The sequence below is a fragment of the Pongo pygmaeus genome, chromosome 4, assembly GCF_028885625.2.
Source record: "Pongo pygmaeus isolate AG05252 chromosome 4, NHGRI_mPonPyg2-v2.0_pri, whole genome shotgun sequence".
NCBI classification, from domain to species: Eukaryota; Metazoa; Chordata; class Mammalia; order Primates; family Hominidae; genus Pongo; species Pongo pygmaeus.
This window is the reverse complement of record NC_072377.2, coordinates 43,790,079-43,814,959: the sequence shown is the minus strand read 5'-3', so window position 1 is coordinate 43,814,959 and position 24,881 is coordinate 43,790,079. Positions and strand designations below refer to the sequence as shown.

The 24,881-nt window shown below is 42.0% G+C and overlaps 1 protein-coding gene across 4 annotated transcripts in view; it reads left to right on the top strand.

The window, feature by feature from the left end:
- The window catches only part of CCL28 (C-C motif chemokine ligand 28), a 31,000-nt gene extending 19,816 nt beyond the window's left edge, over positions 1-11,184 (top strand). For all 4 annotated transcript variants that reach the window (XM_054489494.2, XM_063664794.1, XM_054489496.2 and 1 more), the window contains exons 2-3: positions 2,039-2,165; positions 8,435-11,184. In XM_054489494.2, the coding sequence (XP_054345469.1) occupies positions 2,039-2,165; positions 8,435-8,627 (320 nt within the window). In that variant the 3' untranslated portion in view covers positions 8,628-11,184. The remainder of the gene's footprint in view (positions 1-2,038; positions 2,166-8,434) is intronic.
- Positions 11,185-24,881: the final 13,697 nt, after the last annotated feature.

The following is a 24,881-nucleotide window of genomic DNA, read 5'->3' as shown; positions in this document are numbered from 1 at the left end:
TGGGCTTTGTCCTTCCCAAAGCAAAGGGAGCACCTCTAGGAGGGGTTAGGGAGGCAGTTGGGGGTGGATCAGGCAAAGTCTTGCATTATACCTCAGATCCTTGCTCGTTCATACCTCTGGACTCCGCTGCTTTATTAAGCCCACTCTGCAAGACTTCTCTTATTTTCAGTAATAGTCACATATTTCTCTTCAGGGGAACCCCTTCTCCATCATACAGATTTGTGTTTGTGTGAACTCCAATTCTGGAACATAAGCTGGTTATTTTCCATTATATACCTGACCAAGGTGGTCTTTGCAGACAGGTTTTGGCCTCCCCGATCTCTTATCAGCTTGCCTCCCCCAACAACCTCTCCAACAACCATCGTTCAGTATCATCTGAACAAAACTATGTAAATGCTGAATAAATGTCACATAATCATCTTTTTCAGCCTAATTGACACACCAAACTCTCTCCTATATAGAAATTCTGGAGTCATAATTGAAATAAAGGGAAGTAGCTGATGGCTTTTTAAAAATGGAACTATTCTGACAGGAGGCTGCAGGAGGGAACCTCTAGGGGGCGATGTTATCTAACAGGATTTTACAGTTGCCCTATTCGGAACTACCCAGTTTACATTCTCCATTGCCTAACTTCCCATGTTCTCTCCAAAGTTGTTTCCTGGCCTCATATTTTCTGCTTCCTCTGGAGGGCACTAGTTGCACCTACTAACATGTAATAAATGCTGGCCTGCTTCTTGCCTTTTTATAGTTAATGTGACTTAGATCAAGTGATCTCCAGCTAAGCCCATCCTACGTTTATATTAATATTTGAGAAATGCAATCCAGTTTACTAAGTATATATAGGCCCCCGGTACTCTTCTGGGTTAAGACTGTTTGAATTGATATCAGCACTCAAATAACTCAAATTCCTAAACAGACAGATTTTCTTGTGATTCTTAATTGCTACCATGCTTCTGAAAGTACGTTTCCTATTAGAGTTGCTTGGGTCACAGCTAATCTTTGAGGCTAGTAATCTTTCATCTTTCTACCTTCAGGGTCTAGCATAGTGATTCACATATAGTGAGATGGGTGGATGAATGGGTGGATACGTGGATAAACCCAATACCTTGTTCAGGATATTAAGAGTTTGACTCAGGCAGCACAGCATAGCTAAAGAAAGAAACAATTAGTTTTAGGAAATAAATGCATTAATAAATGTAGGAACAACCAGTATTCACACACCATAAAATTTTCCATTTTAAAGTATAAAATTCAGTGGTCTTCAATATATTCACAGAATTGTGTGATCATCAATATCTAATTCCAGCACATTATCATCACTCCAAAAAGAGATCTTGTACCTGTTCGCAGTCACTCCATGTCCCCTCCTTTCATTTGTCCCTCTCCATCCCTTAGCCCCCCAGCCCCTGGCAACCACTAATCTACTTTCTGTCTTTATGGATTTGCCCATTCTGGATCTTTCATATAAAGGGAATCATACAGTATGGCCTTTTGAATCTGGCTTCTTTCATGTATAATCCCATAACCCTTTGAACATAACTCTTTAACACTTATTTTGCTGTGTTGGGATTATTATGGCCTGCCTCCCACTGGACTATTAAGCATCACAAGGACAGATTATGCCTTGTTTATTTTGACTTTGAATGCAGAGCTCAGGGCCTGTCACAGAATGGGTAATCAATAAATGTTTGCTGAACGAATGATGCTTTTCCAGTTCCAAAATGCATGAAACACCGTGTTGACCTCACTCCTTTCATCTTTGATCAGTCTGCAGTACCACCAGAATCCTTGTCTGTAACTCTTTTCGTCTCTTTCACTTGTTTTGTGTCTTTGCCTAAATTTACATTTTCTCTTTCACAAATACAGCTTAAATTCCAGAAAGTGGGAACATGTCCTGCCCCAAGTCTGTATTCACAAAGCCATGTTTGCCCCTTGTTTGTGTGGATTAACATTGTTTCTCTGAAATCTTTAAAATGAGAACCATGCCAGTGTTCTATAAACCGTAAGATTTAACATTTTCTTTCTTTTCTTCTTTTAGCCATACTTCCCATTGCCTCCAGCTGTTGCACGGAGGTTTCACCTCATATTTCCAGAAGGCTCCTGGAAAGAGTGAATATGTGTCGTATCCAGAGAGCTGATGGGGATTGTGACTTGGCTGCTGTCATGTGAGTGCTCTTCAGCCGGGAGGTCTAAACCTGCACAGTGATTATTTCCCTGACCAATGAATAATAGGTTGGAAAGGCTTTGCTTGATTACAACATACAAACAATCATCCAAACAAGGGAGGGAAGAGTAAATATTCTGTCCGTTAGGCCCCAGGCTCCCTGGAGTAAATGCATAGTCTCTCTGTCCAAAGATGTCCTGAGCCCCATACCAGCACACCATCTACTTCCACCCTGTAGTGCTGTGGTTAGGACTAAATTCCCCCAGTCACCAAGAAGTGTTCATGACTTTCCCAGGCAAAACAAAACCCCAAACAAAAGATAACTCTGTTATATTTCATGGCTTTTAACCTTTTTTAGTATATGGGTTGCTGTCATTTCTACTTTATGAATTCATCAGGAGCATATTATAAGGTTCAAAAAGGTAGGCCGGATGTGGTGGTTTATGCCTGTAATCCCAGCACTTTGAGAGGCCAAGGCAGGGGTATCGCTTGAGCCCAGGTGTTCAAGACCAGCCTGGGCAACATGGCGAGACCCCATCTCTACAAAAAGCTTTAAAATTAGCCAGGCGTGGTGGCGTGCACCTGTAGTCCCAGCTACTTGGGAGGCTGAGATGGGAGGATCGTTGAGCCCAGTTCGAGGCTGCAGTGAGCCGTGATCATGCCAGTGCACTCCAACCTGGGTGACAGAGTTAAATCCTGTCTCAAAAAACCACCACCACCACAACAACAAAAAAGGCAAAGAAAAACAAAAGAAAAGGTTCAAAAAGAAGCGTGGAAATATCTATACCTGCCGCAGTGCTATATGCAATCCAATCACAAATGCCAATCCAATCTCTGCTTTTGATTTTGTGGTGTTGGTTCACGGTGAAGCCTCCCACCCCTGCCCCTGGCTCAGTTATTAAAAGCTTTGTTTGTATATGTACTTAACATTTCTATGGAGGCTGTAACATCTGAACTGCATTGGTATTTAGTAAATCTGGATTCTGACAACAATGCTGTGAGGAAAGCATAAATGATCTCCCAATCATACACAGGAGAAAGCTGTGACTCAGGTTACACGGTTCACTTGTGTACAGCTCGTGAATTGCAGAAACAGGATGTGAACCCAGGTCTCTTAGTTCAGAACACTGTATACCTCCAATGTCATTCTAAAGCAGTGGTGGGACCAACCATAAAATGCCCTCTCCAAACTCTACTGCATCCGAGTATCAGGCATCTCCCTGGCATGCTGGTTTTAACACCATTTGTGGCTCCAGGTGATGCTAGTGAGTCATTTGGTGCTCCTTTCTTTGGCCTATAAATAAACCCATTGCTTATGCCTGAGCTCCTGAGTCACTCAGAAACCTTATTCTTTCAGTGAATTCAACAAATACTTATGAATTAACGATTATGTGCCAAGCACTGTTCTATATGCTGGGGATGCAGTGGTGACAAAATGGGTTCTGTCTGCCTAGAGTCTCGAAGGGACTCTTTATCCAGCTGGGTTCTGAAGATCATCTTAATGATTTGAGATGATCTCTGGAACTTGAAATATATTTTCCCCCCTTTCAGAGGAATTTATCCATTATTCAATTTTGAGGAAAAACTGCTCCAAGATAAGGGTTCTCAAAAGTTCAGAGGAAGAGTTTGTAAGATGTCTGTTGATAGACTTTCATCAGGTTAGGGGCTGTGAACTTCCTGAAATTTTTGTGTATGAACCTGTGAGCATTTTTAGAAGGTCCGTAGGTTTTATAAGATTCTCAAAGTTTCTGAGATCGAATAAAGTTTAAAGATCACACTCAGGGTCAGATGTAGGGGAGGAAACAATTCTTGATCCAAATTTGTATTAAGCATGAATGTCTTTGTGGGAGAAGGGAGAAGACTGAGAATTTTCTCAGCATCTCCTCAGTTCAAGCCACCACGTGGCTCCATTGGCTCAGGTGGTTTAGTCATTGGGAACCAGCATCACCTGTGGCACTCCAGGGGCTACATACCAATGAGGATTCTGAGGGGTGCTCCAAGTTCCCAACTTCTTTGAAAAATTCCTTGGTACATGTCTGGGCGAGATTCTACCAGTCTTTTATTTAATCTTAAAGAATATTGTTGGTAATAGTTGGGAAGTAAAAAATTCATAGACAATGCATGGATAGACAATGCTCTAGGTGGTTAGAAACAGCTGGATATTTGTGTTGAGTGGACCCAGCTGCACTAAATCTGTCTGAACCTGCTCCAGTTGCTCTGAGAAACTCCAAATTTTCAACTCCTCTCAATTCCTTCCACCTCATTGGCATATATCACCTCAGACTTGAAGCTTGAAGCTTGTAAGGGCTCCAATAGGACTCCCAGAAAGACTTGGAGGAAAAAAACAGAGGAAGTTTCTGTGGGTGTATAAGAGATTCTGGAGGTTATCCAGGGAAGGTATTGGTAACAGGATTTTCAGGGATGTTTCTTTGGGATAAGCAGGTGTCAGAGATCTGAAAGGCATAAGAACAGAAATGATGTTTTTCTGTGATAAGGGAAAATATAATCAGAAACATAAGTCTTCATTTTAAAAAGGACTCAATTTTAATTAAAGAGGAACTAGGAAGCCAATCAGTTGGATCTAAAAATATTTACTTTATTCAAGCACAATTTGTAAATTGACCTCTCTGTGCTAAGAAAGCTGAAAAATACAGAGTTGTTATGACCTAATCCCAAATAAAATTAAATTTAACTCTGTAGTATTTTTTAACCATAAATTACAGATCCTATCTGTTGTGTTTCCTGATGTTCAACATAAATAGATAAAGATTATCTTGTTTGCAGATTAGTTTAGTATGGAGCATGTCTTTACCTATCTAAAATGTAGTCCCTTATCCCTGACTGGGTATAAAGACTTTAAGATTTGAGAAAGTGTTTAAGATGCAGAAAGCATTGCTAACACTGGAAATGTAATTCCCAAGTAGCATGTATTACTAGTAACAATTAATTAATATAAATCAACGTACGGTAAACTTACTAGGCTTCTTTTTCTTTTCTGCCTAGAAATAGGTCCTTTGTTTCATACCTTATAAATGGTCATTGTAGTTTTTGATGCCTGAGGCAGCAGTTTTCTTGTTCAAACTCCTCTACAGTGACTTCATTAATGAGCTTCTGGATGTTTCTGAACATAAATACAATAAAAGGTTGTTTATCATGGCCAGGCACGGTGGCTTACGCCTGTAATCCCAGCACTTTGGGAGGCCGAGGCAGGTGGATCACGAGGTCAGAAGATCGAGACCATCCTGGCTAACACGGTGAAACCCCGTCTCTACTAAAAATACAAAAAAATTAGCCGGGCATGGTGGCAGGCACCTGTAGCCCCAGCTACTCGGGAGGCTGAGGCAGGAGAATGGCGTGAACCCAGGAGGCGGAGCTTGCAGTGAGCCAAGATCGCGCCACTGCACTCCAGCCTGGGCGACTCCGTCTCAAAAAAAAAAAAAAAAAAATTGTTTATGTTAGGCAGAGGCCTGAGGATTCTTGAATCAAACAGACATTTTTTGTTGTGAGAAAATTTGAGGTTTTTAAATAGAATTATCTGGAAGGCTTGAGTAGTGTTTCAGATGTGGTTGTGAGGCATTGTGTTTAGAGGAATGGGTAAAGAAATAAAGTTTAAGGGATATTAAAGGTATAATCTCTATGGCAGGACCACCCCTTTACGTCCATCAGACTATCTCCAGCTATCCTCCTGAGGGTTAAGAAAAAAAAAAAAATCAGGGGGTTGGCCTCAGGATTTCTTACAGTCAAAACTCTCCACCTACAAACTCACCATTGGGAAGGTGGAGATTGGTGCCCATCAGCATACTATGGAATTGCGAGTAGGGGAAGGAGTGTGGAATAGGCCAGCCCCCTTTCCAACATTACTTCATCTCTTTCTATCCTGGTGGAAAATACATGGGATCCAAGTAGAGATTTAAGAAGTTTTTAAACTTCAGGATTCTAAAACATCATAGGATCTCAGATTTGGGAGCTGTATTCTGGTAGCTGATTTTTTTCCCCAGTTGAATTACACTGAGAGGTTGCCTCACCAGCAAGTCTTTGAAAAAGCCCATATGCTAGTTGTTGCCTGTTTTCCTATGGTCCTCCACCTTTCTGAATCCTCTGTCTATATCTCTTCCATCTGGTTCTCTCCTTCAGCCGCAGTGCCAATGCCCCTCCCTGAATCCCATCTCTCTTATTTTTATAATGGACTTGAATCCTAGGTCTTTCCTGTGTAACTTATGGGCTTATCTGCATGTCACAGAAATCTTTTTTTTTTTCTTTTTGAGACAGAGTTTCCCTCTTGTTGTCCAGGCTGGAGTGCAGTGACACGATCTCGGCTCACTATAACCTCTGCCTACCGGGTTCAAACGATTCTCCTACCTCAGCCTCCCAAGTAGCTGGGATTACAGGTGCATGCCACCATGCCCAGCTAATTTTTGTATTTTTAGTAGTAGAGACAGGGTTTCACCATGTTGGCCAGGCTGGTCTCGATCACCCAACCTCAGGTGATCTTCCTGTCTCGGCCTCCCAAAGTGTTGGGATTATAGGTGTGAGCTACCGTGCCCGGCCTGCATGTCACTAAAATCTTTATCTGCTCAGTTTTTTTCTAACATCACAGGGATAGGCAAGAGTTTTAGTCCTTTGGAAAGGGTAGGAGCTTCAGTGCCAGTTTTTTGTTTGTTTGTTTGTTTTTGTTTCCTACGTAGCAGTGCTACAGCCACGTTTTCTCCTATGATAGCAAACCAACTGACCATAGTGAGAATTAGGCTTTTTTTTTTTGAAGACTCTCTATCTAATATACATAGGGAATATATTGTGCTCTTATTAATATTCCCCACAAGCTGGCTTTATTATGTTAAAGCTCATTTATAACTTTCTCCCCATTCTCCCCACTTTTCTCCCATTTCAGGAGTCCCTACATTAGCTGAAAAAGATTCAACTTGGGTCATCTAGAAAAATAGCAGCTTACTCTCTACTCCACCTCTGTTTTTTCCCTGAATAACAGGGTCAGGAGTTTCGATTTATCTGGATACAGAAATATTGTATATGTAGAGCCAGCAGGATTTGTGACATTTGATAAGAGCTGATGACCCCTCATGGGGAAATTATAAGTCACCAATATCTTTTTCAACAAAAAAAATTCTTCTAGTTACCAGAAACTGTGCATGCTGTAGCATTCTCCCAGCCCACTGTGAAAACTTCATATAGAAAAATGAAAATGAGCCAGGTACGGTGGCTCATGTCTGTAATTCCAGTGCTTTGGGGGCTGAGGCGAGTGGATCACCTGAGTTCAGGAGTTGAAGACCAGCTTGGCCAACATGGTAAAACCCCCTCTCTACTAATAATACAAAAATTAGCTGGGTGTGGTGGTGCACACCTGTAATCCCAGCTACTCGGGAGGCTGAGGCAGAAGAATCACTTGAACCCAGGAGGTGGAAGTTGCAGTGAGCCGAGATCACGCCATTGCACTCCAGCCTGGGTGACAAGAGCGAAACTCCATCTCACTAAAAAAAAAAAAAAAAAAAAGAAAAGAAAAATGAAAATGAAAACACATTCTGAACTGTGGCATAGATCTATATCATATTAAAATGTTAACAAATGCCTAGAATATCTTAGTTTTGTTTTGTTAATTTAAGTTTTAAATTAAGTTTACATTTTAAATTAGTTGAAGTTTTGAATAAGGCGTTTTCAAGACACTTCTAGACTGTTCCTCCTTCAAGGAGCATAACTCCAGTAGGAAAGATGAGACAAGTACTCAGATAAAAGACAGAATAAACTAAGTGCCAGAAAAGAGATAACTCTCACCGTGGAGAATCAGAGGGGAAAAAAGACGGCATCTAGCTGAGAGAATCTACAAATCCTTACGGATCAGAAAAACGTCAAACAAACCTTAAGGATGTGTTTGAGATGGGCTGTGAGGATGAATTGGTTTTGTTGGGTTCACTTGGTTTTTATTATTGTCTCTTTTCCTCCTTTTCTTCTTCCTCTTTTTTCTCCTTCCTTTTCTCCTTCTCCTGCTCCTCATCCAATTCCTTCTTCTCCTCCTCTTTCTTTTAATACTCTCTCCTGATATCTGAGGACCCACAGGCAGCAGTGTTTGTAAAGTCAAAATTGAACCTTGTGGTGCTCAGCTTGAGAATTCACTTCATTTCTACACTGAATTCAGAAATTTAGTCTGAATTTAGTCTCTAGGAATACAGTGTTCCAAAGTGGGAGCTGCATGTAAGTCACTAAGTGATTATTTATATATGTTTTATATCAGTGACTTTCTTTTGCTTCCTTTTCTAACAGCCTTCATGTCAAGCGCAGAAGAATCTGTGTCAGCCCGCACAACCATACTGTTAAGCAGTGGATGAAAGTGCAAGCTGCCAAGAAAAATGGTAAAGGAAATGTTTGCCACAGGAAGAAACACCACAGCAAGAGGAACAGTAACAGGGCACATCAGGGGAAACATGAAACATATGGCCATAAAACTCCTTATTAGAGAGTCTACAGATGAATCTACAGACAATTCCTCAAGTAGACTTGGCCATGATTGGTTGTAAGTTTATCATCTGAATTCTCCTTATTGTAGACAACAGAACAAAACAAAATATTGGTTTTTAAAAAATGAACAATTGTGCAGTATGCAAATGTAGCCAATAATATACTCAACTGGAAAATGAAATGAAAAGATAATACTGGCTGGGTACGGTGGTTCACACCTGTTATTCTAGCACTTCGGGAGGCTGAGGCAGGAGGATCACTTGAGGCCAGGAGTTTGAGACCAGCCTGGGCAACATAGCGAGACCTCATTTCTACAAACAAAAAAAAATTAGCTCAGCATGGTAGTACTTGCCTATAATCCCAGCCACATGTGAGGCTGAGGTGGATCACTTGAGTCTGGGAGAGTTTGAGGTTGCAGTGAGCAGCCTGGGTGACAGAATGAGACCTTGTCTCTAAAAATAATAATAATAATAATGATAGTGCTTATCTTCATATGATATTTTAAGAAGAGCATATAGATATAACTTCTCCCAACTTTTTAATTATAGTTTTCCAAACTTACAGAGAAGTTAAAAGAATGGTACAATGAACATCTATATATCTTTCACCACAATATTAATCATTGTTAATATTGTGTCACATTTGCTTTCTCTCTCCTCTCTTTGTATGTGTTTCTATATAAAATATTATAACTTTTTAAATATATCTTGTTTGCTAAACCATTTGAAAATAAGTTGCAAACATCATGACACTTCACCCCTAGTTTCTTTTTGGTGTTATAACTTGACATACCCTAAAATAAAGACATTTTTCTACGTAATCACCTTATCAGTTTTATACCTAAAAAATTAACAATTTCATCTAATATATTCCATATTCAAATTTTCCCAACTATTTAGAGAGCATTTTATGTAGTTTTTTTTCACTCCAGTAATCAATGTTGACATACATATTGCAAATAATTGTTATTTTTCTTTAATATCTTTCAATCCAAGAAAGTTCCTCTGTCTTTTTTTTTTAATTTTTAAAATTATTTTGTTGAGGGAGGGTCTTGCTGTGTCTTCCAGGCTGGAGTGCAGTGGTACAATTTTGATTTTGGCTCACTGAAGCCTCAACCTCTAGGGCTCAAGCAATCCTCCCACCTCAGCCTCCCGAGTGTCTGGGACCAAGGTGCATACCCACCACACCTGGCTAATTTTGTTTATTTTTTGTAGAGACAGGGTCTCACTATCTTGCCCAGGTTGGTCTCAAACACCTGGGCTCAAGCGATCCTCCCACCTTAGCCTCCCAAAATACTGGGATTATAAGTGTGAGCCACAGTGCCTGGTCTAATTATTTTCTTATGATCAAATTCAGGTTTAATGTTTTTGGTTAAGAATTTCCTATGTGAATTCATATACTTATTTTGTCATTTAGAGTTCACAAATATTAGGGTTTATTTTCTAAATAGAAAAGTTTAAACTAAATATAACTTCAGAACGTCTAGTTTGAGTAGCTACCGTTGTTTGGATTGAAATTTTCTGATACTGAAAAGAACAAAAAGCCTGCCTTGCTGCCCAGAACCTTTTGCCTCCCCCAGTCAGTTCTTGGAGCAGCACTAGTTAGGGACCCAGAGTTCGGTCCTCTGTGTGGTGATTTTATGCTCTGCCTAAACAAGGAGCCTACATCTTTTAGCTCCTATCCCACCCTTCTCACAGGTTTTTGTTGTTGTTTGGTTGTTATTTTTGAGACAGAGTCTTACTCTGTTGCCCAGGCTGGAGTGCAGTGGCACAATCTCGGCTCATTGCAACCTCTGCCTCCCGGGTTCAAGTGATTCTCTTGCCTCAGCCTCCTAAGTAGCTGGTATTACAGGTGCCCGGCCACCACACCCCGCTGATTTTTGTATTTTTAGTAGAGACGGGGTTTTCCCATGTTGGCCGGGCTGGTCTCAAACTCCTGACCTCAAGTGATCCACCCGCCTGTGCCTCCCAAAGTGCTGGAATTACCAGCATGAGCCACCATGCCGGACTCCCACGTTTGAGTTGATACCATTGTGCCATTCCTCTTTTGGCCTCTTTTTTCTCCATAGAGTCTTCAAGAGAGACAGGTCAGAGCCCAGTATTGTTCACAAGAAGCCAGTAGAGAGCAGGAGCCACTTTATCAGGTGGCAGGTGTCCTGGGCCTCCCTGCTGGCTAGTCCCAAGCAGTGGTGTTGCCAGGATGTCTTGGAGGTGATAATGGGACACACAGAGGCACTGAGTCTCCATAGGTTAAAATGCCACCAAAACTGGCCTTTGCCTAATATCCCTCATTGACTATTTAGCATTTAATTTATTTATTTTCCTGACATTTCTGCAAGCTTTGTATTTATATTTCCACTTTATGGATGAGGAAACTTGAGGCTCTTAGAGGTAAAATGACTTGCCCAGGTCACACAGTAAGTGGCAGAGACAAGCTTTTTAAATAAGAAAAAATTAATAAAATATAATATGAGAATAACTTAAAATATTAATAAACCACAATTTTAAGTTAATTAACCATGATAACCAACCTTAATAAAAGTTAAAATACCAAAACACTGGTGTCTAATTCTTTCAGCTAACAACTTGAATTATTTTCCATTTTGTTTCTTCTTACTAGTTCGATCTGCAATTCTACACAATTGTTGGGTAGTTATGAATGACAGTAGGTTTACATGATATATTTTAAAAACTGATCTTTCTGCAATGCAAATAATTGAAACTTTGCTGAAGATAGTGTGCCTGGGAAACCAGATTTTTTTTTATTTTTATTTTTTTTTTGAGATAGAGTCTTGCTCTGTCACCAGGCTGGAGTGCAGTGGTGCAATCTCGGCTCACTGCAATCTCTGCCTCCTGGGTTCAAGCAATTCCCTTTCCTCAGCCTCCCAAGTAGCTGGGACTACAGTTGTACATCACCACATCTGGCTAATTTTTTGTATTTTAGTAGAGACAGGGTTTCACCAGGATTGGCTAGGATGGTCTCAATCTCCTGACCTCATGATCCACCTACCTCGGCCTCCCAAAGTGCTGGGATAACAGGCGTGAGCCACCATGCCCAGCCAAAACCAGATTCTTAAAGAAATTACATTTTACAGGTTATTGCATGTGCTTAGTAAAACATTATTGTATCACTGTTACTGTACTATGTACTATTATTGTACTAAGAGTAAATGCTGTTACTATATCATGAGTTACTATATTATGAGTAAATCACCTGGTTAATCCTTTAAGTTTTCTTTTTGAGAAGTAACATTTTTATTGAAGTAATATAGGTGTGTGATTTACAAAATCAAAAGTACAGCAGAATTTATAATAAAAATAATATCCTCCCACCCTATCCTCCCTATTCCTAGACCTATCCTTGAGGCAACATCTTGTAATCCTTTTTTTTTGAGACAGGGTCTTGCTCTGTTGCCCAGGCTGGAGTGCAGTGGGGCAATCTGGGCTCATTGCAGTCTTGACCTCTTGAGCTCAAGCAATCCTTTTACCTCAGCCTCCCTAGTAGCTGGGACTACAGGCATGTGCCACCATGTCTGGCTATTTTTTAAAAATTATTATTTTCTGTAGAGACAGGGTCTCACTACGTTGCCCAGGCTGGTCTTGAACTCCTGGACTTAAGCGATCTTCCCATCTCACCCTCCCAAAGTGCTAGGATTACAGGCATGAGCCACTGCACCTGGTTTTCTTAATCCTTTAAAAAGTTTAAGTTCTAGTGGTTACTTCTGTGATTTCAAATGAAATGTTTAAAGTATCATTTCTTTGCTTATCTCTTCCCTTCTTTCTCCTAATCCTAGTGCTTGATGTTTCATTACAATTATTTTTCTTTATCTCTGTAACTTTCAATAATATACTTGTCTTCCATTTATTAGTCTTTTTAAAATAACTTTTTCTTTTTTCTTTCTTTCTTCTTTTTTTTTTTTTTTTTCTTTGATACAGAGTCTCACTGTGTCACATAGGCTGGAGGGCAGTGGCAGGATCTCAGTTCACCCCAACCTTTGCCTCACGGGTTCAAGGGATTCTTGTGCCTCAGCCTCCCGAGTAGCTGGGATTACAGGTGTGCACCAGTACGCCTGGCTAGTTTTAGTATTTTTTGTTACAGACAGGGTTTCACCATGTTGGCTGGGCTGGTCTCAAACTTCTGATCTCAAGTGATCCATCTGCCTTGGCCTCCCAAAGTGCTGGGATTACAGGCATGAGCCACCGCACCTGGCCTATGTATTAGTCTTTATGTAAGATGTACATAATACTCCATACTCCTTTCCTTTTCCTCCTATTGAAACTGTTCCTATAAACTTTATAAAATTAATCAGAGAAGAAGAGAGGGTGAGAAACATAATAATCCAAGCTTGCAGCACATTCAGCATTAATCACTAGGTCAGTTTGCTCGCTGACCCCTTCCTCATAGTTGTTTGGCTATTGCTTCAGAATTACGTGGAGTCTGTTACAAGATTATAGTTCCCCTTAACTGCTCTATAGATAACAGCTTGAACATTATGAAATGTTAAGTTTTCCCTTTGAGACATTCTTTCAGGTCCTGCATACTGATGAAACTACTGATGTCAGCTAGTCTGAAGGACCCTACCAGAAGCTAAATCATCAAAGAATGCAATTTCCATATCCTAATGATTTAATCTCCCTTACCCTGACCAATCAGTGACCCAAATTTTCCAGCCCCTTGCCTCCCATGATCTTCTTAAAAACCCCAGCCCAGAACTCTTCAGAGATTTAAGAATCTCCTCCTACCTCCTGACTCAGCACCATGTAATCATTAAACTCTCTGCTGCAAACTCTGCTGTCTCAATGTATCAGTCTGTTACTGCACAGTGGGTGTATGAACCTGTTGGTCTTATGACAGTATCCTCCTATGTTATGTCACATCAGCTATACTTTTACATTTACATGTCTGATGTTGATAATTCTAACTCTGCACTGTAGTAATAATTGTCTTTCCTGTTTTGCTTAGGGCAGGGTTTCACAATCCTGGCACTACTGACATCTTGGGCTGATAATTCTTTGTTGTGGGGGGCTCTCCCATATACTCTAGGTGGGTTAGTAGTATCTCTGGCCTCTACCCACCAGATGACATCCAAAAATGTCTCAAGATATTGCCAAATGTCCCCTGGGGAGGGGTATAAAAATCTCCTCTAACCCCAGTTGAAAACAACTGGTCTAGAATCTAAGGTAGATTTCAAAATTGAAAACCAATGTAGTCGGAAAAATTCTGAGATGACCCCTAAATTTTCTGCCCTGGTATAGACATACCTCCCAAGCACCAATCTAGGTGCTGCAGTGAAGGTATTTTGCAAATGTAATTAAGGTCACAAATCAGTTGACCTTAAGATAGGGAAATTGTCCATGTGATAGTGACTTAATCACAGGAGCCCTTTCAATTTTTTGAGACAGAGTTTCGCTCTTGTTGCCCAGGCTGTAGTGCAATGGCACAATCTCAGCTCGCCACAACCTCCGCTTCCCAGGCTCAAGCGATTCTCCTGCCTCAGCCTCCCGAGTAGCTGGGATTACAGGCACACACCACCACACCTGGCTAATTTTTCATATTTTTGGTGGAGACGGAGTCCGCCCACCTCAGCCTCCCAAAGTGCTGGGATTACAGGCATGAGCCACCATCCCCGGCCCCAGGTTCTTTATATAGCCTACTATTCTTGCCTTTATCAGTCACTCGAAATCTTGAGATGACCACTTGTGCATTTGGAGCTGTTTATACTTCTAAGATTTTTAAGTAACAGCGTTCATGTCAACTGCATTGCTGGAGAGGGCTGTGCCCTTCAAAATGAGTGCCAAATGTCTGCCTCCAGATCCCTAAAAGTGGGCAATGACTTTTCTATCAGTTAGCAATGGCCTTTTTTTTTTTTTTTTTTTTTTTTTAGCTTTCTGTCTGTTTCTGATGCCTGCTTCTGTTTCTGGCTACCCTGGATTGGTAGATGAGTTTTTACTCCTGTTTTTTTTTTTTTTTTTCTGAGACGGAGTCTCGCTCTGTCCCCCAGGCTGGAGTGCAGTGGCATTTTTACTCCTTTTAATAGGAAGACTATTGGCCGGGCGCAGTGGCTCACGCCTGTAATCCCAGCACTTTGGGAGACCGAGGTGGGTGGATCACGGGGTCAGGAGTTTGCGACCAGCCTGGACAACATGGTGAAACACCTTCTCTACTAAAAATACAAAAAATTAGCTGAGCATGGTGGCAGGCACCTGTAATCCCAGCTACTCGGGAGGCTGAGGCAGGAGAATTGCTTGAACCTGGGAGGCGGAGGTTGCAGTGAGCAGAGACTGCAGTATTGCACTCCAGCCTGGGCAACAGAGCGAAAGTCCATCTCAAAAAAAAAAAAAAAAAAAAAATAGGAAGGCTACTGTAGCTTTCAATTTAATCTGAATTGAAAAAGATCTTCCAGGCCTGGCATGGTGGCTCATGCCTGTAATCCCAGCACTTTGGGAGGGCAAGGCGGGTGGATCACCTGAGGGTGGGAGTTTGAGACCAGCCTGACTAACATGGAGAAACTCCATCTCTACTAAAAATACAAAATTAGCCGGGAATGGTGGTGCATGCCTGTAATCCCAGCTACTCAGGAGGCTGAGGCAGGAGAATCACTTGAACCCAGGAAGCGAAGGTTGCGGTGAGCCGAGATCTCACCATTGCACTCCAGCCTGGGCAACAAGAGCAAAACTCCGTCTCAAAAAAAAGAAAAGAAAAAGATCTTTCATTTTGTAGAAAATGGATTTTCTGGGTAATGCCATTAAACTTCACTATTTCAATCCAAATTGGGATGGCTAGCAGACAATCTAAAATGCTTCACTCATTCTATGAAGCTTAACTAGAGAATGAGAGCAAGAGGACAAAGATGACCTAAATGTGTAAATGTCGTATTAGTACGCATCCCTGTGAGATCTGAATTTTTTTTTTTTTTTTTTTTTTTTGAGACAGAGTCTCACTCTGTTGCCCAAGCTGGATTACAGTGGCTCGATCTCGGCTCACTGCAACCTTCACCTCCTAGGTTCAAGCGATTCTCCTGACTCAGCTTCCTGAGTAGCTGGGATTACAGGTGCCCGCCACAAGGTCCGGCTGATTTTTGTATTTTTAGTAGAGATGGGGTTTCACCATGTTGGTCAAGCTGGTCTTGAACTTCTGACCTCGTGATCCACCCGCCTTGGCCTCCCAAAGTGCTAGGATTACAGGCGTGAGCCACTGCACCCAGCCTTGAATTTTTATACTATCACAGAATAAATAGAACTATGACATATGTTTCACAATTACATAGCTAATTCGATGTTCTTTTGACAATTCTAGCACATTTTTTTTACAATGATAAAATCATTATTTCCCTCTGGTAAATGTGGGTGACTCCAAGCTCATTCCATCCTAATGCCATGCTTATGCTCTTCCTCACTGTTCCTGACAGATAATTTATTAACTGGCATATTGCAGCCTCTATATATTCTTGCCATTCTACCTCTATATAAACTTATCAAAACAGTACAGCATCTCCTTTCTTCATCCAGGGTTTAGCACATAGTAGGCACTCAGTAAATATTTATTGATAAAACAAATATATGTAGGCAAGTGACATCTTATTTGCTCAATTACAATGAAAACAAAACACCACAGAGCAGTCATGCACTCTTGAGATGACCAACTTCTACTGAAAAATGAGAAGGCTACTGAGGGTTAAATTCTGCCAAGACCTGGCCTAGGAAACTATGTTAAATTAAGCCAGTGTGACTGGGCTCCAGGGTTTCCAAACTTTTCCTAATATCAGACTTTCCATGCCCTCAGCCTGTCTATAAGATAGACTTATCTCTATTTCTGCTCATTTTTCTCCCAGGCCATAATTATATGCATCAGTGAGTTAAAAAACCTTCTTTGCACAGTAGGTAGGACAGGAGAAATGGCTTCTGGAAGACCAACTTTGCTAAATGCAGGCCACAGTGAAGACAAATGGCACAATCTGTGAGAAAAGTCAGTTTTGGAAAGAATCTGGGAACATAGCAGCCTTGGAGATTATAAAAGATGAAGAAAGGAGGTGATGCCCTGTTGATTCTTTACTTGGAGAGTTACCCTGGACCAATCAGAAGGGCTAAAATTTAAAAGATAAAAATATCAAGTGTTAGTCCGGGTGTGGTGGCTCATGCCTGTTATCTCAACACTCTGGGAAGCCAAGGCAGGTGGATCACCTGAGGTTGGGAGTTCAAGACCAGCCTGACTAACATGGAGAAACCCCATCTCTACTAAAAATACAAAATTAGCCAGGCGTGGTGGCACCTGCCTGTAATCCCAGCTACTCAGGAGGCTGAGGCAGGAGAATCACTTGAACCAGGGAGGCGGAGGTTGCAGTGAGCCGAGATCATGCCACTGCACTCCAGCCTGGGCAAAAGAGTGAGACATCATCTCACAAAAAAAAAAAAATCAAGTGTTAGTAAGGATGTGGAGCAACTGGAACTTTTGTGTGTGTGAGAGGAGGTGCAAATTAATGAAATCATTTTGGAGAACTGTCTTCACTATCTAGTCATATACCTATGCTATGACCCAGAAATTCCACATGTGGGTATTAATAATATCTAGTTAAGTGAATATGTTCGCCAAAACACATGTATAAGAATGTTCAGGCTGGGCGTGGTAGCTCACGCCTGTAATCTCAGCACTTTGGGAGGCTGAGGTGGGTGGATCACCTGAGGTCAGGAATTTAAGACCAGCCTAGCCAACGTGGCGAAACCCCATCTTTGCTAAAAATACAAAAATTAGCCGGGCGTGGTGGTGAGTGCAACTGTAATCCCAGCTTCTCAGGAGGCTGAGGCAGGAGATTCACTTGTACCTGGGAGGCAGAGTTTGCAGTGAGGAAAGATCATACCACTGCACTCCAGCCTGGGCAACAAAGCAAGACTCTATCTCAAAAAATAAAATAAAGTCAGATAACAGCTCTAAAAAAAAAAAGAAAAGAAAAGAAAAAGAATGTTCATAGCAGCCCCCAAACTGGAAACTACCTAAGTGTCCATCAACAGTAGAATGGATAAATTCAAAATATTATATGTATATAGTGAATATAACATTTGGCTGGGCATGGTGGCTCACCCTTGTAATCCTAGCATTTTGGGAGCCCAAGGTGGGTGAATCAGTTGAGTTCAGGAGTTTGAAACCAGCCTGACCAACATGGAGAAACCCCATCTCTACTAAAAATACAAAAATTAACTGGGCATGGTGGCACACACCTGTAATCCCAACTAATCAGGAGGCTGAAGCAGGAGAATCTCTTGAACCCAGGAGGTGGAGGTTGCAGTGAGCTGAGATTGCCCCACTGCACTCCAGCCTAGGTGTCAAAGCAACACTCTGTCTCAAGCAAACAAACAAACAAAACAAAAAGAATATAATTGTGTTAATGAGAAAGGACATCTAAAAGACATGAGTCCTCTTCAAGGACTCATGAAACAATACAGGTGTATCTCACAAGCATAATGCTGATAGAACAAGATCAGATACAAATGAGCCAGTATTAGTTATTGCTACAGTTAGCTATGTTTGCCCCCTGAAAACTCATATTGAAATTAGATCCCCAATGTTGGAGGAGGGGCCCAATGGGAGGTGTTTGGGTCATTAGGGCAGATCCTTCATGAATGGCTTGGTGCCATCCTTGTGGTATTGAATAAGTTCCCATGCCGTTACTTATCTGGAAAGCAGGTTGTTAAAAAAAGAGCCTGGCACTTCCCCCACTCTCTTGCTTCCTCTCTTACCATGTGATCTGCACACACTGGCTCCCCTTTGCCCTCCACCATTAGTGGAAGCAGCCTGAAATCCTCAACAGAAGCAGATGCTTGTGCTCTTGTACAGCCTGCAGAATGGTGAGCCAACTAAACCTCTTTTCTTTATAAATTACTCAGCCTCAGCTATTCCTTTATAACATAAACAGACTGAGATAGTTATACATTAACGTATAATAAGTTACCCCAAAACTTAGTGACTTAAAACAACACATATTTATTATCTCATAGTGTCTGTGGATAAGGAATTTGGGAGTGGCTCAGCTGGATGGTTTTGGCTCAGGCTGTCTCATGAAGTTGCAGTCAGAATGTCTGCAGGGGCAGCAGGCATCTGAAGGCTTGACTGGGGCTGAAGGATTCCCCTCTCAGATGGCTCACTCACATGTTGTTAGAAGGAGGCCTCATGTGGGTCTCTCCATGAGCTGTCTGAATATTCTCACAACATAGCATCTGAATCCCTCAGAGAAAGTGATCCAAGAGACAGAACAAGGAGAAAGCCTCAGTGTTTTTATGACCTAGCATTAGAAGTGACTTATCCTGTCTCTGTAGGTTATACAGACCAAATCTGATACCATGTGGGTGGGGACTACACAATGGCATGAACACCAGAAGTCAAGGATCACTGGGGACAATTTTGGAGGCTGGAATCATCCATTCCACACGTTTCTATAAATATAAAATACAAAAACCAGTGAAACTAAGCTATGCTGTTGGTTAAGATAATGGTTACTCTGGGGAGAAGGTAGTGACTAGAAGGAGGGAAGAGATGGACATTGGGGATGCTAGTAATGTTCTGTTGCTTGATATAGGTGTAGTTATATGACTAAATTCATCAGGCTGTAACTTATATGTTTCTCCATATATATTAAACTTTGACAACTTAAGCAGATTAAGAAAAAAGAAGAAGGAGAAAAGAAAGAGAAAGAAGCCAGGCATGGCAGCTCACTCCTGTAATCCCAGCACTTTGGGAGGCCAAAGGGGGTGGATCACTTGAGGTCAGGAGTTTGAGACCAGCCTGGCCAACGTGGTGAAACCCCATCTCTACTAAAAATACAAAAATTAGATGGTTGTGGTGGCGGGTTCCCGTAATCCCAGCTACTCAGAAGGCTGAGGCAAGAGAATAGCTTGAACCCAGGAGTCAGAGGTTGCAGTGAGCCAAGGTCACGCCACTGCACTCCAGCATGTGCAACAAAGCAAGACGGTCTCGAAAAAAAAAAAAAAAAAGACAGAGAGATAAAGGAAGAAAGGAAAAGAACTCTGGAATACATCCAGAGGACATGGGTTTCATATTCTGTGAATGGAAAATCAGACCTTCTCAAGAAGATGCTTAGCCCAGTGGCCCAGTGACCCACTGCAACATAACTCAGAAGGAGAAGGGAGATCCTGATCCATTTGACAGATCTAGGACACAATACATTGGCAGTTGTCTTATTATTAAACCAGGTGCCATAAATTCTTGAGTATATAAACAGATAAAGATATTAGAAGAAGCAGGAGTAATAAAATTTAGATGTCTGCAATATTGCTCCATTCCTGGGTGTATCATGCCAACCACCAAGAGACAATAGATTGTCTATGCATTGATATGCATGGTCATGACCTCATAAGACTGTTGAGAGATTAAGCAATATGATGTGTGAGAAAGTAGTAGAAGCATAGCATGGAGGAGGCACTGAACACATGTTTATGTATTCGTTAACTAGTATTTGAATTATATATTGCCGTCTAACTCACTATCTTAAAATTTAGTGGTTTAAAACAACAGTAATTTATTATTTCTCACAGTTTTCTGGGTTACCTGGGGCTCAGTTGGACAGTTCTTATATTGGTCTCACTTGAAGTCTTTTATGTGGGTACAGTCAGATGGTTGGGACTGGAAAGTCCAAGATGACTGCACTCCCATATCCAGCACTTTGTGGGGATGACAGGAAAGCTGAGCCCCACAGGGTGCTGGGATCGCAGGATCTAGTCTTTCTCCATAGTCTCAGAGTCTTTTCCTCTCCATGTTGTCTCTTCCCATACTATCTCTAGTAGAGTAGCCAAACATTTTTCATGGTGACTCAGGGTTCCCAAAAGTACAAACATGGAAGCTGCCAGGTCTTGTGCCACACTCAGTTAATTAAAACAAGTTGGCAGATTCCATTTGGGAAGGGACTGTATACCAGGAGGTATGATTCGTTGGAGGTCATCTTTGGAGTCTAGCTGCCACATGTGGACACTTAAAATATGTATCAAGGCCGGGCGCGGTGGTGGGCCTGTAATCCCAGCAGGGTGATGTTGGGAGGCCAAGGTGAGTGGATCACTTGAGGTCAGGAGTTCAAGACCAGCCTGGCCAACATGGTGAAACCCCGTCTCTACTGAAAATACAAAAATTAGCCGGGTGTGGTGGCACACACCTGTAATCCCAGCTACTTGGGAGGCTGAAGTAGGAGAATCGCTTTAACCAGGGAGGCAGAGGTTGCAGTGAGCCAAGATCCCACCACTGCACTCCAGCCTGGGCAGCAGAGAGAGAATCCGTCTCAAAAAAAGAAAAGAAAAGAAATAAAATTTAAAAAATAAAATAAAATACATATCAGGAAACATCAATTTTGTTTATTTTAAGAATGTACTTTCTCAATTTGTTTCTACTTTTTGTCTCAATTTTTTAAGATCAGCTTTAGGTATACTAGAAATTAACAAACTAATAAGCCTGGTGGGCAATCTTCTAAAATGGTGCCCAATCATCCCTGCCTTCTAGTATTCATGCCCTTAAGCAATCCCCTTCCCTTGAGTGTGGGCTGAACCTAGTGATTTGCTTCTAACAAATAAAATACAGCAAAAGTGAGGGGATGTCAGTTTTTTAATGAATTATAAAAGATTGTGACTTTGTCTTACTGGTTCTCTCTCTCTCTCTCTCTTTCTCTCTCCCCCCGCCCCCCACTCCACCTCTCAAAGACACTCTCCTGTCTTCTTGGCTTACTTGCTGTATGAGTTTGCCAGGGTTGCCATAACAAAGTACCACAAACTAGGTGGCTTAACAACAGAAATTTATTGTCTCATGGTTTCAGAGTCTAGAAGTCTGAAGGTGTCAGTTGGGTTGGTTCCTTCTGAGGGCTGTGAAGGAGGATTCTGTCGCACACCTCTCTCCTTGGCTTGTGGATGGCTGATGGCCAGCTTCTCCCAGTGTCCCTTCACATCATCTTCTTTCTACGTGTGTCCATTTCTGTGTCCAAAATTCCCGTTTATATGAAGACCTCAGTCATACTGGATTAGGGCCCACCCTAATGACCTTATCTTAGCATAGCTAATTAAATCTATAACAACTCTATTTCCAAATAAAGTCATACCCTGAGGTCATAGGGGTTAGGACTTTAACAATTCAACCCATAACAGGTAGGATGAGTGCTGTGGGAATGGGAAAGGAAATGTTGTTTTCTTTAAAGTACATGACTCAGAGGTTGCATATAGCACCTCCCCTCATATGCCATTGGCCAGCAGTTAGCCACATGGCCACATGACCATCCAACCTCAAGAGAAAAAGGAAATATAGTTCTTAGCTGTTGGCCACCTGCCAGCCAAAAGTGTTGTTGTTTTATTATTAGAGGAAGATGGGGAGAAAGGATATTGGGGGCAACTAGCAGCTTCAGATACATTATAGTTTGCAAAAATTTTGTGAAGGAGAAAACTACCTCCTCCAAAATGCAATAATAATTGCTCTTTTGTTGCAACTACCAACCTACCATACCAGAAATATTATGATTAGTCCTTACAATAACCCTGAGAGTCATTTTTCCTCCCACGTGTTACAAAAGGAAAAATCAAGTTTCAGAGAGATTAAGCAATTTGGTCAGAGCCAAACCCTTTAAGTGGTGGAGCCTGGAATCCAACAGAGGATTCTGTCTGGTGTTAAAGCCTGACCATTTCACTGCACCCCATCGCATACCCTAGCAAGCAGCACTCCATCAGACCTACCTTATTTGTACTGCTTAACTTCATGGCAGTTCTGGGTAGTGACTTGAAGATTTGTATGGGAAATATCAGAAATGCCCATTTCTAGACTTTATGGGATAACAAAGTGAGAGACAATCAAAATTCCTATATAAAACATACACTGGTAGTTGCGGGCAAGATAGCCAAATAGGAACAGCTAGGGCCTGCAGCTTCCAGCAAGATCAATGCAGAAGGCAGGTGATTTCTGCATTTCCAACTGAGGTACATGGCTCACCTCATTGGGACTGGTTAGACAGTGGGTGCAGCCTACAGAGGGTGAGCCAAAGCAGGGTGGGGCATTGCCTCACCCAGGAAGTTCAAGGGGTTGGGGAACTCCCTTCCCTAGCCAAGGGAAGCCGTGAGGGACTGTGCCATGAGAAACAGTGCACTCTGGCCCAGACACTATGCTTTTCCCGCAGTCTTCACAACCAGCAGACCAGGAGATTCCCTTGGGTGCTTACGTCACCAGGGTCCTGGGTTTCAAGCACAAAACTGGATGGCCATTTGGGCAAACACCAAGCTAGCTGCAGGAGTTTTTTTTCCATACCCCATTGGCACCTGGAATACCAGTGAGACAGAACTGTTCACTCCCCTGGAAAGGGGGCTGAAGCCAGGGAGCCAAGTGGTCTAGCTCAGCAGATCCACCCCCACAGAGTCCAGCAAGCTAAGATCCACTGGCTTGAAATTCTTGCTGCCAGCACAACAGTCTGAAGTCCACCTGGGGTGCTCAAGCTTGGTGGGGGGAGGGGCATCCACCATTACTGAGGCCTGAGTGGGCATGCAAACAAAGTGTAAACACAAACACAGTGTAAACAAAGTGTAAACACAAACACAGTGTAAACAAAGTGTAAACACAAACACAGTATAAACAAAGCGTAAACACAAACACAGTGTAAACAAAGCCACTGGGAAGTTCAAACTGGGTGGAACCCACAGCAGCTCAGCAAAGCCGCTGTAGCCAGACTGCCTCTCTAGATTCCTCCTCTCTGGCAGGGCATCTCTGAAAGAAAGGCAGCAGCCCATAGTCAGAGGCTTATAAATAAAACTCCCATCTCCCTGGGACAGAGCACCTGGGGGAAGGGGCTGCTGTGGGTGCAGCTTCAGCAACATTCCAGCCTGCTGGCTCTGAAGAGAGCAGCAGATCTCCCAGCATAGCACTTGAGCTCTGCTAAGGGACAGACTGCCTCCTCAAGTGGGTCCCTGACCCCCATGCCTCATGACTGGGAGACTCCTCCCAGCAGGGGCTGACAGACACTTTATACAGGAGAGCTCCAGCAGGCATCTGGCAGGTGCCCTTCTGGGATGAAGCTTCCAGAGGAAGAAATTGCAGCCTCCGCTGGTGATACCTAGGCAAACAGGGTCTGGAGTGGACCTCCAGCAAACTCCAGCAGACCTACAGAAGAGGGGCCTGACTGTTAGAAGGAAAACTAACAAACAGAAAGGAATAGCATCAACATCAACGAAAAGGACATCCACACAGAAACCCCATCAAAGGTCACCAACATCAAAGACCAAAGGTAGATAAATCCATGAAGATGAGGAAAAACCAGCTCAAAAAGGCTGAAAATTCCAAAAACCAAAATGCCTCTTCTCCTCTAAAGGATCACAATTCCTCGTCAGCAAGGCAACAAGACTGGAGGGAGAATGAGTTTGATGAATTGACAGAAGTAGGCTTCAGAAGGTGGGTAATAACAAACTCCTCCAAGCTAAAGAAGCATGTTCTAACCCAATGCAAGGAAGCTAAGACCCTTGAAAAAAGGTTAGAGGAATTGCTAATGAGAATAACCAGTTTAGAGAAGAACATAAATGACTTTGAAGGAGCTGAAAAACACAGCACGAGAACTTTGTGAAATATACACAAGTATCAATAGCCAAATCAATCAAGTGGAAGGAAGAAAGGATATCAGAGATTGAAGATCAACTTAATGAAATAAAGCGTGAAGACAAGATTAGAGCAAAAAGAATGAAAAGGAACGAACAAAGCCTCCAAGAAATATGGGACTACCTGAAAAGACCAAACCTACGTTTGATTGGTGTACCTGAAAGTGACGGGGAGAATAGAACCAAATTGGAAAACACTCTTCAGGATATTATCCAGGAGAACTAGCCCAACCTAGCAAGACAGGACAACATTCAAGTTCAGGGAATACAGAGAACACCAGAAAGATACTCTTCAAGAAGAGCAATCCCAAGATATATAATCGTCAGATTCACCAAGGTTGAAATGAAGGAAAAAATGCTGAGAGATTTTTGTCACCACCAAGCCTGCATTACAAGAGCTCCTGAAGGAAGCACTAAATATGGAAAAAAAAAAAAAAAAAAACAATACCAGCCACTGCAAAAACATACCAAATTATAAAGACCATTGACATTATGAAGAAACTGCATCAACTAACAGGCAAAATAACCAGCTAGCATCATAATGACAGGATCAAATTCACAGATAAAAATATTAACCTTAAATGTAAATGGGCTAAGTGCCCTAATTAAAAGACACAGACTGGCAAATTGGATAAAGAGTGAAG